Genomic DNA, 16,862 nt, shown 5'->3' with positions numbered 1-16,862 from the left:
TACTGCACTGAAGTGATACATAGTCAAATATAGTCAATATTATTGATAGTGTGGAAGAACAACATTTCTTTTTAATAAACTAAGCAAGATGTTGTTAGGCAGGAATATTTTCAGTCCTGCTTAATACTGCAAATACCTGCAACTCTTCTTGACCCTGCTCAAATGCCAACATTGCAACTTAGCAAACTAGTAATTGTATATACTGTAGTGGTAACCTGTTTGCTGTTAACGGATTATGACTCTAATCCATTTTCCCTATGTGACAGGTATAAGCTATGGGTTGATACTTGTGCAGAGATCTTCGGGGGACTGGATATCTGTGCTGTCAAAGCCATCTGTGGCAAGGATGGTAATGACTACATTACTGAGGTGAGAAAAACACATAAAGAAGAGAGGGGTGGAGGGAGGGAGGATGGAAACTCGGAAAAGGGAAAGATAGAAAAAGGATTCTTAGATTGAGCATTCACTACATCAAATAAGTCAAAGAATCGAACAGTTTACAGCTGCGATATTATCTCTGCATCGCTGTATTCATTGACTCCTGCCTTTTGTTTGGTAACTTTCACCATGTTGACATCAGCCTGTGAGAGTTGTGTTTCATCAGGAGTGCTAATAAGGTCTTTGAGTCTTAAATTTAGCATGTCTGGCCTAATTTACACTGCTGGGGCCTTAGATTGTCTGGCTGGGAATAAACTGATTGAACCTAACCTGAATACACATTATGAGCTTGATAACAGCTGGTGATGTTTCAATAATTATGGTAATCTCTATCTCCACCTATGTCAGTATTTGTTCCATTTGTCTCTTCATGTGTCTGTCTTTCTGAACAAACCGTTGTGTCGTGTTGATTATTTTTCCCCTCTTGTTTTTCGCTCCTTTTCTTTCCAGCAATTTGTCAGCATATTGGTTTCATGTTCCAGTCTTTAGTCTTGAAGTGACGACCACAACGGTTGTGAATAACACAATAATGTAGGAATGTGCTCTGCTGTAATAATACCTTTCCTTTTAAGTCAAGTGATTACGTCTCAGTATGGAAAATTGCTAAATATTCCCTGATCCCATCATCATCAGTGAATACTTTACAAAGGAGCTTTCAAAGGCAAGCAGGAGATTAAACACCATATGATGATATTATGTGTGGTAGTTTCTACCCATCTATTTCAGTTCTGGCTCTAGGCAACAAAGACCAAATACAAACACTGTGACACAGCTGGTAGAGTTCAGTTGAGGCAGGTCAGGGGTGGACAACCAATCTCAATGTAACATGCAGCTGGTGTGTAGTAGTGGCAGCCAGGAGGAAATCTGTGTAGTGAAGAAGCAAGAAGGACTGTTCAGGTGGGCAGGACTGTGGAGGCTCCGGAGGTTCAGGTTCAGACAGAGAGACAGGTTCAGGCAGTGTCACCACTCAGGAAATGCAGGCTACAAGGGAAGGACCCAAATGCAGACAGACAGGAAGAGTTCAGGGGCGTGGGGGAAGTGGGAGTGTGGCTGGAGGGAGAGGCAGAATGTGACAGACAGACACACAGAGACACTTTCAGGTTCAGAGAGACAGGATCAGGCCCAGAGCCAACATGACAGACAGATTCATGCTCAGATAGAGAGACAGATTGGGGCTCAGACAGACAGATCCATGCTCAGATAGAGAGACAGGTTCAGGCTCAGTGTTTCAGGCTCAGATAGAGAGACAGATTGGGGCTCAGACAGACAGATTCATGCTCAGATAGAGAGACAGGTTCAGGCTCAGTGGTTCAGGCTTAGATAGAGACGCAAGTTAAAATAAAGAGACAAGCTCAGGCTTGGATTTAGAGATGGGTTCAGGTTCAGATAGAGAGATGGGATCATGCCCAAACGAAGAGACAGGTTGGGGCTCAGGCAGACAGATTTATGCTCAGATAGAGAGACAGGTTCAGGCTCGGTGGTTTAGGCTCAGATAGAGATGCAAGTTCAAAAAGAGAGACAAGTTCAGGCTTGGATTTAGAGATGGGTTCAGGTTAAGATAGAGAGATGGGATCATGCCCAAACAAAGAGACAGGTTGGGGCTCAGGCAGACAGATTTGTGCTCAGATAGAGAGACAGGTTCAGGCTCGGTGGTTTAGGCTCAGATAGAGACGCAAGTTCAAAAAGAGAGACAAGTTCAGGCTTGGATTTAGAGACAGGTTCAGGCTCAGACAGAGAGACAAGATCAGGCTCAGACAGAGAAATGGGTTCAGGCTCAGATAGAGAGACAGGATCAGGCTCAGATAGAGGGACAGATTCAGGCACAGACAGAGAGTGGATCAGACAAAAAAGAAGAAACTCTAATAGAGAAACAAGGACTCTGTACTTGAGGGAAAGTGGATTACTGCCCAGCTGGATTGGATGGACAGTGGAGTCTCAGGAGTGCTGGGCAGTTGAGACACTAGAGCACTGAGAAGTGTAATGACTGCAGAATAACTCCCAGAAACCAGTGGAAATATACTTGCATCCAGAGGCTCTACGTTGATTTAAACCCAAAAATATGACAAGCCTACAAATGATCCTTGTGAGACTCAGGGTGGCTTTCTGCTGGGGGACCTGGGAACAAGACAGCAGAAGCTGAGAGGGCATAAACATGACGGCTATCCAAAGGCAGGTAGAGAGCTAGCCTACGTAAGTAAGCAGAGAGTTTGTCAAAAGGGAAACTCTGGAAGTACCAGGTAGGAACTGAAAGATACTGGAGAAGAACTGGAAGACTTGGGATCTGGAGCAGGCCCTAATTTGGCCATAGGACTGAGCTGTTGAGTGGCCAAGATTTCTGCCAGCCCAGGGAGCAACTTGACAAGCCAGGGTTTATAGGACACAAGCTGGAGTGCTATAGAGAGAGCTGTTTCTCTCTGGATGCATTTTGGCAGTAGGTACATAGCCACTCAGTGGTGTAGGTCAAGTCAGCCGCCTCATCCATGGAAAAAGCTGGGTCAGCTGGGTCAGTTTTTGTGGCAGCTGGCAATGAGTAGCTCGACCAAAATGTAGATAGTAATATATATGGTTAAAGACTCTGTTTGCTATGTTTGAATGTCATAAAACAATCTTGCAGTTGGTGATGGGATGGCAGTTCAGAAATCCGACAGGTAGAAGTTTAAGGCAATAACTCAAAAGCTATGGCAACATGGTAGCACAGATGCATTGGCAGCAAAAAGACGTGAACATACATAGAGTAAACAGGTAAGACAGGTAGCTGAATAGTTTAGATGACTGGCAGGAGCTGGAAACTCCAGAAGGACAATGAGTGGAGAAGTAAGGCATGACAAAGTTTGGATGATTATGATTACAAATCCCAGTAAGAGAGTCTGAGGCTGAAGGGGGAGGAGAGAGAGATGATACAGGAGCCACAAAGACACCAACGCCCAGTCACTGTGGTATAAGCAATGTCTCTAAATGTCCCTCTTAAAGTTTGAAGTAGCCTGACTGTCAGAATGAAATAATCAGTAGTTTGGTGGACGATAGATTAGATAATGAAGTGGGAAAAGAAGTCTCCCAGTGAGTCATCAAAAGTGTTTTGGTTTTTAGTATCCATAAAAAGCTTACCCATATAAATCAAAAGAATGACCATAAAAAACATAGAATCTGAACAAATTCTGCAAAAGTTTTCTATCTGAGTGAAGCAGTTATAGTTACAGTTTTACCAGAGACATTTTTCCACACATGAAGTGTGACCACTGTGCTGTTTAAACCTCCTTCGTCTGTCCTGATTCTGTTATCCAGTCTGGGCTAAAAACATTTCAGTCAAGTAACCTTTTAAATAAAAAAGCGCACATTTTGTAATACACTGACTGTGCCTCCTTTGTCCAGGTTGTGGGTTCATCTATGCAGTTGATTGGTGATCACCAGGCAGAGGACCGTCAGCTCATCTCAGATGTGGTGTTGGCTAAGATGAACCAAGCACTGCTTGCCAGGTCATCTAGTGCTTCCCGTTCACCTGCTCGCTCCCCTCAAGGCCAGAAGCCAACTACTGTGCAGCCCCAACAGGTAGAGGCTGTTTGAAATGAAATGCATACCCCACAAAACCTGTGTATTTGTAATGGATTACCTTAAATAAATAGCGACAAAGACCCGTGCTCATACAGCGTTTGCTTCAGTTCTCCTTGTGAGTATAAGGAAAGGCAGAATCCAAGGCGTTAATGTATGAAAATCATTTTGCTGTAGCCTCTCACAGTTCACTGCTGATTATTTACCAGAACCTGCTTTACCATGTTTGCCTTTCTTCCCACTCTCCTTCTCTCTTTGTTTTTCTTTCTATCTTTCTCCCGCCCCCTGAATCTCCCCCAGAGTGCTGCCCTTAAGGAAGGACTGGCAGATCCAAACAGGACCTCAGGCCAGCGCCCTCAACCTCAAGGTTGTCTGAACACTGTTCTCCATTGTAATACAAGTGCTGCCAATGTAGGACCAAAGCATGTCTAGGAAATCAGAATCAGCCGTGGGACAGTGGTACACATTAAGTATCCCTTGTTTGAAAGAAATATAACACCTTCTCTGTTATAATAATCACTGTCATCAGGTAAAAAAAAATTCCCAGAAAAAGTTTTCTAATGTAAGTTAACTGAAAGATTTAACCTGTTAACAAGTAAGCTTTAGAGATGCTGGTAGGCAGATTTGATGGAAGCAGGCTAGCTGTTTCCAGTCTTTGTGCTAAGCTAGGCTAGCTAGACTGCTATCAAACTTCTCTTTTAATTCTTGGCAAGAAAATGAATGTCTATTTCCAAAAATCATTTTTTTTAAGGATGAGAGCAGTTTGTATTTTATTGGCATCCTTATCTCTGATCCTTGAAGGGAACACTGTCAACCGTCATTGCCTTAAAATGAATGCTCTTGAACTGGCTTCAGTGTGATGTTGACAGTGATTACCACTGCAGTAATTTGGGTCCAAGAAAAGAAAAAGCTGTTGAACTTTTATCACTTGAATTAACAAGCAAATGTACAGTGCAGTGCATTTAGCCAGCCTGTTTAGTGTAATTGCAGCCATAGTGTCTGTGTTGGTGTGGTGATATTTGTGCTCAGGGCTGATGTGTTACAACTAAATGTGCCTACTAAAAGCAGTGGTGAAACAGCGCATAACATGGTCAATTAACAAAGCCATTATTATTGGAGTTGTACTGTTTGTGTGAGTGTGTTTGCATGTTTGTTCATTATTTTGAATTCCTTTTGTTGTCATTTTGCATGGATGTGGCAAATGCCCGATACGCTATGTCGTGTTTAATGTATTTGTGCTGGTTGTTTTAAAGATGCCAGCTTTTTATGTTTCACAGGAATTGATAGAAATGAACATGTGCCTACAGTGTTGATATGTGCAGTCGGATTGTAGTTTAATGTATCTGAATCTTACATTAACAATCTTGCCTTTCAAAGACAGTAATCTAACACAAACAGAATCATTGGACAGTGGCAGACATGAGCTTATTTAATAGATGGATGTTCTGTTTATTTTGTATATTAATTTTTAAATGGAAAGTAAGATGCTGCTCATGTTCACTGTTCTGGTCAGCTCAATTGTGTTTCTCTCTTAGTGATTAATGCTTGGCTTTTGGGCTTCCTATCATCTTTAAATCTATTCAGTGTTACGGTGCAATTTATGGTAAACAAATGTATTTTTCCTTCTGTCAAGCAACAAATCCCCCTTAAGATCTGAATGTTTTGTGAATAACTGCTTGGTGTTGTCTTTGGTTGTAACTTAACCTTAATTGTTTTGTGTTATAATACCTGAGACAAAGTGGCTTTATACGGTACACAATACCTATTTTTCTTGGCAATTATAAAACCTAGTTACGTGAGTAATGAAAAGTTTCAAAGAAAATAAGCATCTTTTTCTTTTTCTGCATGAGCATTACTAATTTGCTTGGAACACTGAACCACTGAATTACTGATATTTGATCTTCATACTTCATCTGGCTACGAATATTAGTCATCTTAATCTTTCCTGATTGATATAAAGAGATGTTGTTTAGTGTAAACTCACGTCAGAGGCCTTTCACCTTTATGTTTGTTGACTTGCATTGCTGAACTGCCTCCTCAGATAAAGCAATGACCCAAGTAAAAAATGAATCTAATAGCAGTTAACAAATTGTATGTTTAATTATAAAGTATGTATACTGTCTATATAAACAAACGTAATTTAAAAAGAGAGTAATACAGGGTTTGTGTCCAAGCAAATTCTTATTGTGTCACCCTTTACAAATTGTGTTTGTACAAATGGTATTTTCTTTGGTTTTTATGTGCCGTGAGTCCCAAGCAACCATTGGGATGCTTTATGACAAACTGATAAAACGTAAGACTTATGGCCATTAAGCTGCCTTACAGTAATGTCTGGGATGAATTTTCATGAAGGTCTATCATGAGGTGGTCATATCATGAGATCAAATATGGCCGTATCGTGTCAGTAAAAATCAATTAACTCAACATATAGATTTATATAATAAACATTAATTAATATACAATTTAATAAACATTTTTTAAGAGGCTTTAACATTTAATGGACATACCCAACTGTAATCCTGGAAAGTGGATTATCAGCCATTGGAAACTCATCCCTGCCGAGTCACTCCCTTCTCCGCATGTGTAATCACTTTTGTCTTTTGTGGTGCATGATTGGTTGCTTTGCTGTTTGTGTTTGAGTCACAAGGTTTTTTGAAACCAATATTCTTTCTTGGTTGTATCATCTCTCCTGTTGTTAACTTTCTTTCACTCTCATCCCAGACTCTCCCCTTTACTCTCGTCCTCTCTTCTTGTCACCACACTTCCTCCTCTCACAAATTGTTGTGCATAAAAGCAACTAACACTTGGCATGATAGGCGAGTCACCACACCTCCTCTTAACTGTTGATCTGCTGCCCCCTGCTGGTCATTGCAGTCCAGACATTCAGAGCCTGCTTTGCACCAGTCTGTTCTTGACAGATGAGTTGGTTAGGATATCTATGAATGTGAAAGGTCATTATGTGAATGGGCATGTATGATTCAAGCTCATTATCTGTATCATGTTCTGCTTTGGTCTTTGGTGAGTGTTAAAGGTGCCTGGTTTTCTAACTGCTTCACTAAAACAACAGGTGCTAGATCTAAGATATAATGATGCTTATTCATGTATTTTTCTTTTTTTTTTTTTTTTTGCTTTTCTTTCTTTCTTTCTTTATGTGTTATATAGCAATGGAACTAAAATTTGATACAACTATCTTATGTCAATCTCATAGGTGCACCAGTCAAATCACAGAGTGTAGAGCCATCACCAGAGTCAGCTAAAAGAGCATCTGAACCAGTACCAAAGCCCAGCCAGGCCCAGAAACCTGGTCCAGGTCCAGCTCAGAAACCAGCTCAGGCTCAAAAGCCAAGCCCAGTCCAGAGGGCCACCTCAGTCACGAGGCCTCCTGTGCCGAGGCCTCCCCCAATGACGAGAGCCCCATCCGTCACAAAGTCAGCTCCAGCCCCAGCCAAAGCTTCACCATCATCCCCAGCTAAAGCAGCAGCACCCGCAGCAGCTCCAAGCTCTCCCCCAACCAAAGCAGCAGCAGCAGCAGCAGCAGCAGCAGCAGCAACAGCTCCAGGTTCCCCTCCCACTTCGGCTCCAGCCCCAGCCCCAGCTCCAGCCCCAGCCCCAGCCCCATCCCCGGCTCCAGCCCCAGCCTCAGCTCCTACCACAGAGCAGCCCAAGCCCCAGCCTCAGGGCTCCCCATCCCCAGCTCCTGGCAAACCAAAAGAGTTACCCCCCAAACCCACACCACCTGCAAAGCCCATCCCTCCTGTACGCAGGAATTCAAGGCCGCAGCTCCAGCCAAAGCCACAGACCCCGCCTCCTCCCAAGGCTTCACCTAAACCCCTGCCCGTTGCCCAAGCCCCAGCACCCACTCTGGCCTCAGATACTGCCTCAGCCCCTGCCCCAGCACAGGTTCACTCCCCAGCCAAAGGCATCCAGTCCCCGCCTAATGTCCAATCTCCAGCTAAGGTTCAGCCCCAGGCAAAGCCGACCTCTCCTTCCTCAAACCCTGAGCCTGTCCCTGCTGAGGCAGCTGCGGCCCCCGATGAGGCCCAGGTCCCTGTGGAAGAACAGCCAGCATCCCAGCAAAAGACCCATCCTCTGCTGAAGTAAGAGCCGTATTATCAACACACTGTTGATAATGCAAAGACATGCATTTCAATTGGCCATACTTTGTTTTTATAAAATTAAATATTAAAATTAATTCTTCTGTATCATTAGCAACACTAAAATTATCAAGAATTTCTCTTTTAAAAGTGTTCAATTGGGAACCTGCTGATATATTAATAACAATTTATTAACCCTCCCTATTTAGCATGTGTAAGCAGTATATAAACATGTATTATATTACATTACACATTCTATAATGTAATTGTCAGCTGATATGAGGTATTTTAAGAGTTCATTGATGTATTTGTAAAGAACTTTTACTCCTCCTGTGAAGCATCCATAACGGATTATTGGTATATAAACAAATATGAAATGAGAATATAATATACAGCTGTAATTATGTCTTCAAAGAAGTTATAATTGTTGGATATACTGTACATGAATAATCACTTGTTATGTCCTTTTATCTGCATATCACTACATTACAGTGTGACATAAACTATTTATTATACAAATGGGTGACAATTTAAAGGACAAACAAACACAAAGACTGGCCTCTGTAACTTTATGGGAGAATGGAGAAGCTTTCATCAAACTTTTCAATAACCCCTTGTCCTGTATGAAAGCATCTGCATTTGTCATGTTTCTCCACATTTCAGCTAATTTATCACCTGTCTGTATGTTCATGTACTGCCTATATATGATAAATAGGGTGGGGGTTAAAGTACAGTGTTAACTTTTGGAAAGTTTTTCAAAGATCATTGTACAAATATTGTGTTTGTGACTTTTTGGCCCTCTTGCACATTTCCCCTGTTTGTCTTCCTCCCTTACATTTCCCTCTAACTTACTCATTTATTAACATTCAAATAATCCTCTTCTCCCATTCTTCCTTCATTCCTCCCTGCATCTCATCCTTCCTTCCCTCCCTCCTGCCCCCCTTTGTTTTCCCCCTTCTCTTTTTCCTCCTTACCTTCCCAGTAAATCCCAGTCTCTGACCAATGCCTTCAACGCCTTCAGCGACTCCACTTTCTTCCGCGGGGTCTCGAGCTCCGGAGGTGACGGCCAAGAAGAGGCGAAGGCAGAGACCATTCGCAACCTCCGAAAGTCCTTCGCCAGCCTTTTTTCTGACTAGACACAGCCAAACCGTAGTCAGCCCCTTATTGATTCTGGCCCCCCCATTTTACTATCGGCCAGTGATGACTTGATTGACATTAAATGTGAACCAGTCTGAGATTAAACTTTGTGTGTTAACTGTACTGTATTCCCTCTGTCCCAGACCCTCTTTTCCTCCCTTTTCAGCTTCTCTGTGTGAGTAACAGTGAGGCCTGCTGGGTAGGATATTCAGTGAATGATGCTGTGCCAGAGTAATTGGACTGAAGGAGTTACGTCATTGATATAGAACAGAATAAACTAGAAGAATATAAAAACAAAATGTTTATTTTTCCCAGAGCACACTTTAAGGAAGACTTTCTGAAATATATGAAAAGTATAAAAGTCAAGACTACAGATGGAATGTACATACAGTATATATATTTATATATACACTATATAGATATAAACATATATAACTATAAATGGAGATAAGCTAATAATAGAAAAAAAAAATCCAGTAGCACTTTTCAATTAGCTTTTGTCAGTGACATAACTCTTTCATTCAGTGGCTGGATTCATACACATTTTAAAAGAATAATTAGATATTTGACATTTGATGGTTTCCCCCCACAGTGAATAAATTTTGGTCAGTAAGTGAAAGTATGTGAGTAAAAAAAAACAAAAAAAAAAAACCCTACTTCTTTAATGATTTGTTTCTGTGTAAATCCAGCCGTTGTGTCTTTGGTCCTTGGCTACTGACTGCTGGGCTCATCATTGCTGCCCCTTTTTTGTCTCCAAGCCTTGAAGTTCATTGTTGTGTGAGGGAGTTGGAAATATGTGTATGTTCATCTGTGTTCAATTGTTATGCATGGCTCCTCCAAGTGGCTCGGTGTGACTTTTGGAGCAGAAGGGAGCTCTATCAGTGTTGAGTTTTCCTCCGTTTGCCTCTCTCTCTCTCTCTCTCTCTCTCTCTCTCTCTCTCTCTCTCTCTCTCTCTCTTTCTTTCTCTCTCCTTCTCTTTAGATGTTGTAGCCTTATTGTGAACATGTTTTCAATTCACAGCTACTGTACGTTTTGTTAGCTGTGCAGACCTGGGTCGATTACACCTCGAAATTCATTCATTTACTTCAGCTGTTTGAATGAGTCAACCACTAAGGGCGAGATTGATTTCAACTGTTGTAGTTTTGGGGAGCATTAACGCTGGGTCTAGAGCACCAGACCGAATAAATAATCCTGAAAAGTAACTGAATGCATTTCAAAGAGTACAAAGACTCATGTCTGTAGCTGTGACTGGTGATCTCTTGTTTCACCTCTGTGTAGATCTATCAACAGTATTGTAATTTGTTGATTATTCTCATGAAAAGACGTTGAGACAGTAGTGCAATAACACCTCGACATGACTGTTGAGCGCTGTCACTCTATTATAAATATAAATATGATCATACATACAGGACCTGTGTATCTGTTAAATACCGTATTCTTACATTCCCTTTAAGGTTCCTTTCAGTGACTTCCCAGGTTGCTTTTCACTGCAGTCAGAAGCTGGGTGTCAGATTAATACGCCATATTAAACTCTTGGTTTTTCTGATGAATCCTGTTCGTATTGTGGGACTGAATTGAAGGCAACCTGGAATGAACCCAGTACCTTAACTGGCCCTTTTCAGTTGAGTTGCTGCATTTCGAGGTCATATGAGTAAAAGAAAAAAAAAACATTTAAGAACCGCTTATCAACCTGTCTGCTTATCAACTTCCAGTACTATGTTGCGAGTAAATTATGACATATTGTATTTGTATGTATGTATGTATGTATGTATGTCATCTCAGGAGTTTATTTTTTGTAATATATTGATCAATTTATTTATTTTTTTGAAGCTCCATATTTATGGTACAGTATATATTGTTTGTTTTGTATTGTGTTTTTATTTGTAACGCAATACTGCTTTGCATGATCTGATGTGACTGATTTTTTTTTTCTGTACAGATAAAAGTTAATAAAGATGTGGTTCCATCATTTCACTGATTCAATAAGTAAGATTCATACTGGTGGCTGTGCCTATTGTTTGAGGGACAGTGTTTCATTGAGAAAGAGGCACTGCATCAATTTCAGACAGTGATCAGTCATATTCATCATTGGAGGAAATACTCAGCCTGTGTAAGCAGTTGCATAATGTCTTCTGTGGAAAAACAACCCCCTGATGATGTCAACAGGGTTAGGCTCGAAGACCACAAACTTTTAACAGAGAGTCTGTGTTACAAACTGAGGGCATGGAAATATATGGGTGCTTACCAAGCAGGGAAGGTCTAACAAAGAGATTATATTTAGTGACATTATGGGAAATGTAATGACTCAGTGTTTTTGGAGACATTTTAGGGACAAAGATCTACCACATCTTAGCCACTGCTGATTGCTTCCTGAATACTTTTTCATATAGCAAATACATGTAGCTGCTACTGATGCTAAAAACTAGTATGTCAAAAAACATATTTAGAGATAAGAAGCATCTTATAGGAGCTACTAAAAAGTAATACAGTCCCAAAAAAGTATAATTCAGATATGTGAATGCTCAGCTAAACTAAATTATGCCATTATTCTACCAATTACAACATGTTTTTTAAGATACACTGAAATATACAGTAGATCTACAGTTATGTCACAAAAGTACTTAAGTCCTATTGAGACCAGGTAAGTTTAATGTAATAAAAAAAACAATAACTGACATAATGATCCCTCACAACATGTTTTATGATTTTGAAATAATTTGGTTTCTCTGTATTAAGTAGAAGAGTAGAAATTGGAGACAAGGAGTACTGAATCTCTCCGACACTTGTGATTTAGGGCTTTACAAAACTGACGTGACTTTATTTGAAAACTGTCACACCATTTGCTTTGGCCATGTTAAAAACTGCTCAACTATACTGTAGGAGGTTGACTGACCCAGCCCTGCAATCTAGAAGGAGAAACCAGGTTTAAAACATTAACTGAACTTCCACTGAATGCTTTATTGAGAGTTCGCAAGCAGTATAAGGTCAGTGGCAGCTCTGTTTGTTCTGTTTTCTTGCTCAAGGACACATCAGCAGCGCAGGGGGGTGATGCCTGAATAAAACCTTGAAAATGTTCCTCCAGCTGAAAAACAGTCTATAGAACTACGAAGGCATCCATGACTTTGTAATCAGAGGATGGTCTTGAACCAATTAATGATGTATTCTCTCCCACATTTGGCTGCCATGTCCTTGTGACAGATTTAACTTACTTGCCATATAGGATGTATATTTAATTAATATTATAGAAGGGAACAAAAGGACAACATACTAACAAAACCTACCACAAATATAAAAACATGCAAGAATATAAGTTTTGAAGGAGGAACGGGTTGAACTACCTGTGCTGAGCCAGCAGATGGCACTATATACATGTGGAAGTTTTGTGAGTCTATTTCTCATCTGCAAAGATTCGGGGTTAGAGATGTTTTGTATTTGTTGTACAGCATCAGAATGCGTGTGATGGCCAACTGGCTCATTTGGTTGAGTCTTGTTTGCTCTTCTCTTGCAGGTTCATGTAGGTTCAGGTATGTTGTGGTTGGGCTGACTGGGAGCACCTGGGCCCAGTGCTCCCAGTAGTTATAAAAGCTGCCACTTTAGGCCTCTGGAGAAACTCTCTTCATGCACTTTGTTTGGGTCCTTTATCACTTTTCCAACACCTGCGCACCATACTTCCCACACATCCACTCACTTACACCACTGACTGTGCTGCTGTCTACATCTCGTCTCTCTTTGCAATTTATGTTTTTGTTAATAAATATAGTAAAAATGCATTTTTTGGTGTTTCTTCCTTTATTTGCAGCAGCCTTTGGAACCAGTTATGACAATATGACAGATCAATGTGACAGCTTTCACTCAAAAACTATCACTGATGTCAATAAGGACAAATAATTATTATTATAAGGTGTTGATAGAGAAAGTGAAGACGGTACTGCTCAGCTCTCACATTGTCAGTGTCATACACTGCCTTGCTCAAAACTCATATAAATCAAGACTTAACATCAATCTACTCTACTCGGTACATCACAGACATTTTTTTCTTGATGCCTACGTGTTTTTTTTCTACCTTCTTTCTCATGTTTTCCTTCTCAAATTCTTTCATGTCCTACCTTTCTCACTTTTGTCACATTTAAATAAAGCGGAGGGGGAGGGGAAAATGGGCTCTTTCAATATGTACCAGTAACAGTTTTACATCTTTTACATGAACCACATAATTTACATGAGAAAAAAGACTTTCTTTATTGTATAAACAGGGAAGCAGTATAAGCAAACAGTGTGTATAGGTGTGTGTGTGTGTGTGTGTGTGTGTGTGTGTGTGTGTGTGTGTGTGTGTGTGTGTGTGTGTGTGTGTTTTTTTTTTTTATATTATTATTTAGTAAACTATTAACAAATTGAAAAGGTTTAAGAGATTTTAAAACATCTTGTATTCTTTTAATTGTAAATCAGATTGATAGAACCATTCCTCCAACAACGCATGCCATTACAAATGACGTGAAACACAGATACTCTCGCACTCTTTGTACACACAAAAGTATAACAAACAGGAAAAATGCTCTTGGTTCTTGGTCCATGGGACAACCAGTCAGTGGAGATCTGTGGGAACGTCTCCATCACATTGCTCATAGGGACATGGACGTGGGCGGTTAACGCACCAAAGCAAGCCTATACTAGCCAAACCCTGTTTGTCTTGGTGCTCATCCCACCCTGCTGGAGCCACACTGAGAGCAAGGGAGTATGGACATGAGGAGGAAGGACCAATCATTACACTGGTTAAACACTATAATATTTAGATTTAGTTCATATAACATTAATATTTAGATTTAGTTCATTTAACATCCAGCATGTTTGAGGATGGAGGGAAAAATCAAGCCATTTTGGCCTGTTTCCTGGTGTCAAGCACCACCACAGATGCCTATTTCAACAGATCAGTTTTGAATAGTTTGCTCTCCTCCTAGGCCTGAAAAATGACAGGTCAGTTACACTTTATAATAATTATGGAGTCATGACAGTGTAGGAGAGTCTTGTAAAGATACACAAGCACTTTGATGATGAACATTTTCAGATACCAGAGCTCCAGTCCCCTGGGACTCAACTGTATCAACAATCAGAAAATATTGCTTCATTTTGTTTGTGACAGCAAAACTCTCAAGGGCGTCGTTTGTTTTAGTTCAGCATAAAGAAATTCTGCGTGGGGAGGACTGTTGTGCATGTGAGAGAGAGAACCATAAAATGTGTGCACGTGTGTGTAGGTCTGTAAATAAGCAAAGTGTGCCAGCTGTCTTAGTTCACAGTATCAAGTTAAGATAGATCAAAGGCATCTAAAATCAAGCTGAATGCTGCACAGTGAAAGTAGCATAACTGAACTACAACTACATTTAGCTGTTTTTAAAACAGCAAGCACACAGACGCTTCTGAACAGTGAGCAACAACGTTACATGTCTTTTGTGTTTCAATACAGTACAAACAAGTTGAACACAGGAGTTAAACTTTGGATTGATTTTTGAGAAGCATCACTGACAAATATCTGTTCATGCGTTTAATTTTTTTTTACAATGAATTCTGCTACACAATCAGTCATTTGTTCTTGATTGTGTCTGAAATGTTTGGGCTCCTAAGGATATTTTTACTATTTGAAACTTTAGGTTGCATCGATGATTACTTAAGTTCAAAAGGTGGAGCCTGAATTCATGTTCAGAATACATTTACCGATATCTCTTTGTGGCAAATCAAATGACACATTCACTGCCAACAACAGGTCAGAGAATATAATAAGGGCATTAACCTGCATGACATTTAATAACAGAGGTCTCTGTAGTGTATTAAATAATATGGCCTGTTCTTCTTTAAATAAATTCCTGCATAACAATGAATGCAAATTATGACTTACATAAATTCTAACTGAGTCCTTTCACTTACATTTAGGAGCTGCATTACTGGAGCAGACAGAAGGTCAGCGTCTGGTCAAGTGACACTGACAAAAAATAGGAACATTTATTTCTTCATCACTGAACTTTCTGGTCTTGGAAATGTTTCTTCGCCAGGCTGCTCAGCTGCAGGCTGCATGTCTGTGTGTGCTACCAGAAACCAAATCTGACCACAATCTGTCAGCTTGTCAGAAGAACACTAGCAGGGCTCATGTGATGCCAGTATGAACAACCTCGCAGTTTCATGTTTTAGCAAACGTTTAGCAACACTTACATTTTACGTGACATGAGTAGGGTCAATGTTGAATATTTAAACATGCCATATTCTGAAAAATATTTATTTTTTTCATCTCACGTGACACGATAAAATTACATTAAACCACCCAACACCTTGAAATAACGAGATGTGATTTTAAGATAACTGGGTTGATAAACAATGTGAGGTACCACGGCTGGTTTCAGCCAACAGAGATAGTAAATAGCTTGTAGATTTCAGCGTCTGGTTTAGGGTTAAAAATAGAATGAGGTTTAGGTTGGGGTTAGTTTAAGGTCCAACCTACAGAGCTTAAAGAGAGTCTCTAGAGATGCAGCACAAAGGCAAATTACTATGTGGGGTGCATCTATTTCTGCATCTAATAGTATAAGAGTTTAAATAGTTGACTGTCCATTTGACATTGTATGCAATAATCTGCACAGGAGATTACAATTTAGAATAATGTCTTTCTGGGTGAATTTCTAAATGACTTTTTATAAAATTTTATACTCAGTCTATCACTTATTTCTGAAAACATCACCAGCCTCTCCTCAACTAAACAAACCATTACTTCATAAACACATTGCTTGATGGCAGATTTAACCGCAGAGTTTATGTCTTCACTGTTGCTGTCTTTCAACAACAGCAGCGTGTGCGTGTAAACGTGATTGTGATACCAGACGTGTGACTGTTAATAGTCATCATTAGCCCACTAATTGACTAAGAGGGGGGTAACCCTGCAATCAGTCAGCTTACAAAACTTGCTGTTACTCACTGGCAGGTAATGGCTTAAAGGAATAGTTCCAACATCTTGGGGAATTGCATTTATTTGCTTTTCTTGCTGGGAGTTTTAGCCAGGTGAGATATCACAGGTGTGAGGAAACAGCTAAGCCTGGCTTCGTCCAGCGGTAGAAAAATCGATGAATCTCGCTCACCAACAACTGTAAAGCTCACCAATTAAATGGTTACCTATATTTAGTTTTTTTTTTTTTTTTTTGGTCCAAACAAAAACTAAAAATGCTAAAAGTTAGCATAACTTTCTGGAGAATACCTTTAAAACCACAACTGATATTTTTTGGGTTTTTTTGTACAGATTAAACAAAAGAGATATAATGTGGTTATATATGCTCGCTCACAGCCCCTTTTAAGAGCAAGAAGAAGAGAAAGCTAATGAGCATTACTCAAAATAAATTAATTTTGAAAAAAAAACCAATAATAATAATAATAATAATTTTCTTCAACTCATCCCCTTTAAAAAACATTTTCCCAAAAAGTTATAGCTAAAAGGTAATTTGATGCCTCTGATTCCCGGGCGGTGGTGTCGAGAGGAGGGAGGAGGAGGAGGAGAGAGAGGCAGGCAGACACCGACCGCAGCAGCAGCAGCAGCAGCAGCAGCATGACCAGGAACCTCCACAGCGAGCAGACCTGACCGCTCTGACACTGCGCTCCCCGTGGAAAGCGACCAGACCCCA

The 16,862-nt window shown here is 40.3% G+C and overlaps 1 protein-coding gene across 2 annotated transcripts in view; it reads left to right on the top strand.

The window, feature by feature from the left end:
- The window catches only part of syn2b (synapsin IIb), a 78,558-nt gene extending 67,373 nt beyond the window's left edge, over positions 1 to 11,185 (top strand). The window contains exons 9-13 of one of the 2 annotated variants that reach the window (XM_051416337.1): positions 267 to 369; positions 3,808 to 3,984; positions 4,285 to 4,351; positions 7,193 to 8,081; positions 9,100 to 11,185. In XM_051416337.1, the coding sequence (XP_051272297.1) occupies positions 267 to 369; positions 3,808 to 3,984; positions 4,285 to 4,351; positions 7,193 to 8,081; positions 9,100 to 9,214 (1,351 nt within the window). In that variant the 3' untranslated portion in view covers positions 9,215 to 11,185. Of the gene's footprint in view, positions 1 to 266; positions 370 to 3,807; positions 3,985 to 4,284; positions 4,352 to 7,192; positions 8,082 to 9,060 lie in introns of both variants that reach the window. The other variant, XM_051416336.1, reaches the window with a different exon arrangement.
- The last annotated feature ends 5,677 nt before the right edge of the window (positions 11,186 to 16,862 follow it).

The sequence above is a fragment of the Dicentrarchus labrax genome, unplaced genomic scaffold (genome assembly GCF_905237075.1).
Source record: "Dicentrarchus labrax unplaced genomic scaffold, dlabrax2021, whole genome shotgun sequence".
Classification (NCBI taxonomy): domain Eukaryota; kingdom Metazoa; phylum Chordata; class Actinopteri; family Moronidae; genus Dicentrarchus; species Dicentrarchus labrax.
This window is presented reverse-complemented; position numbering and strand designations above follow the sequence as displayed.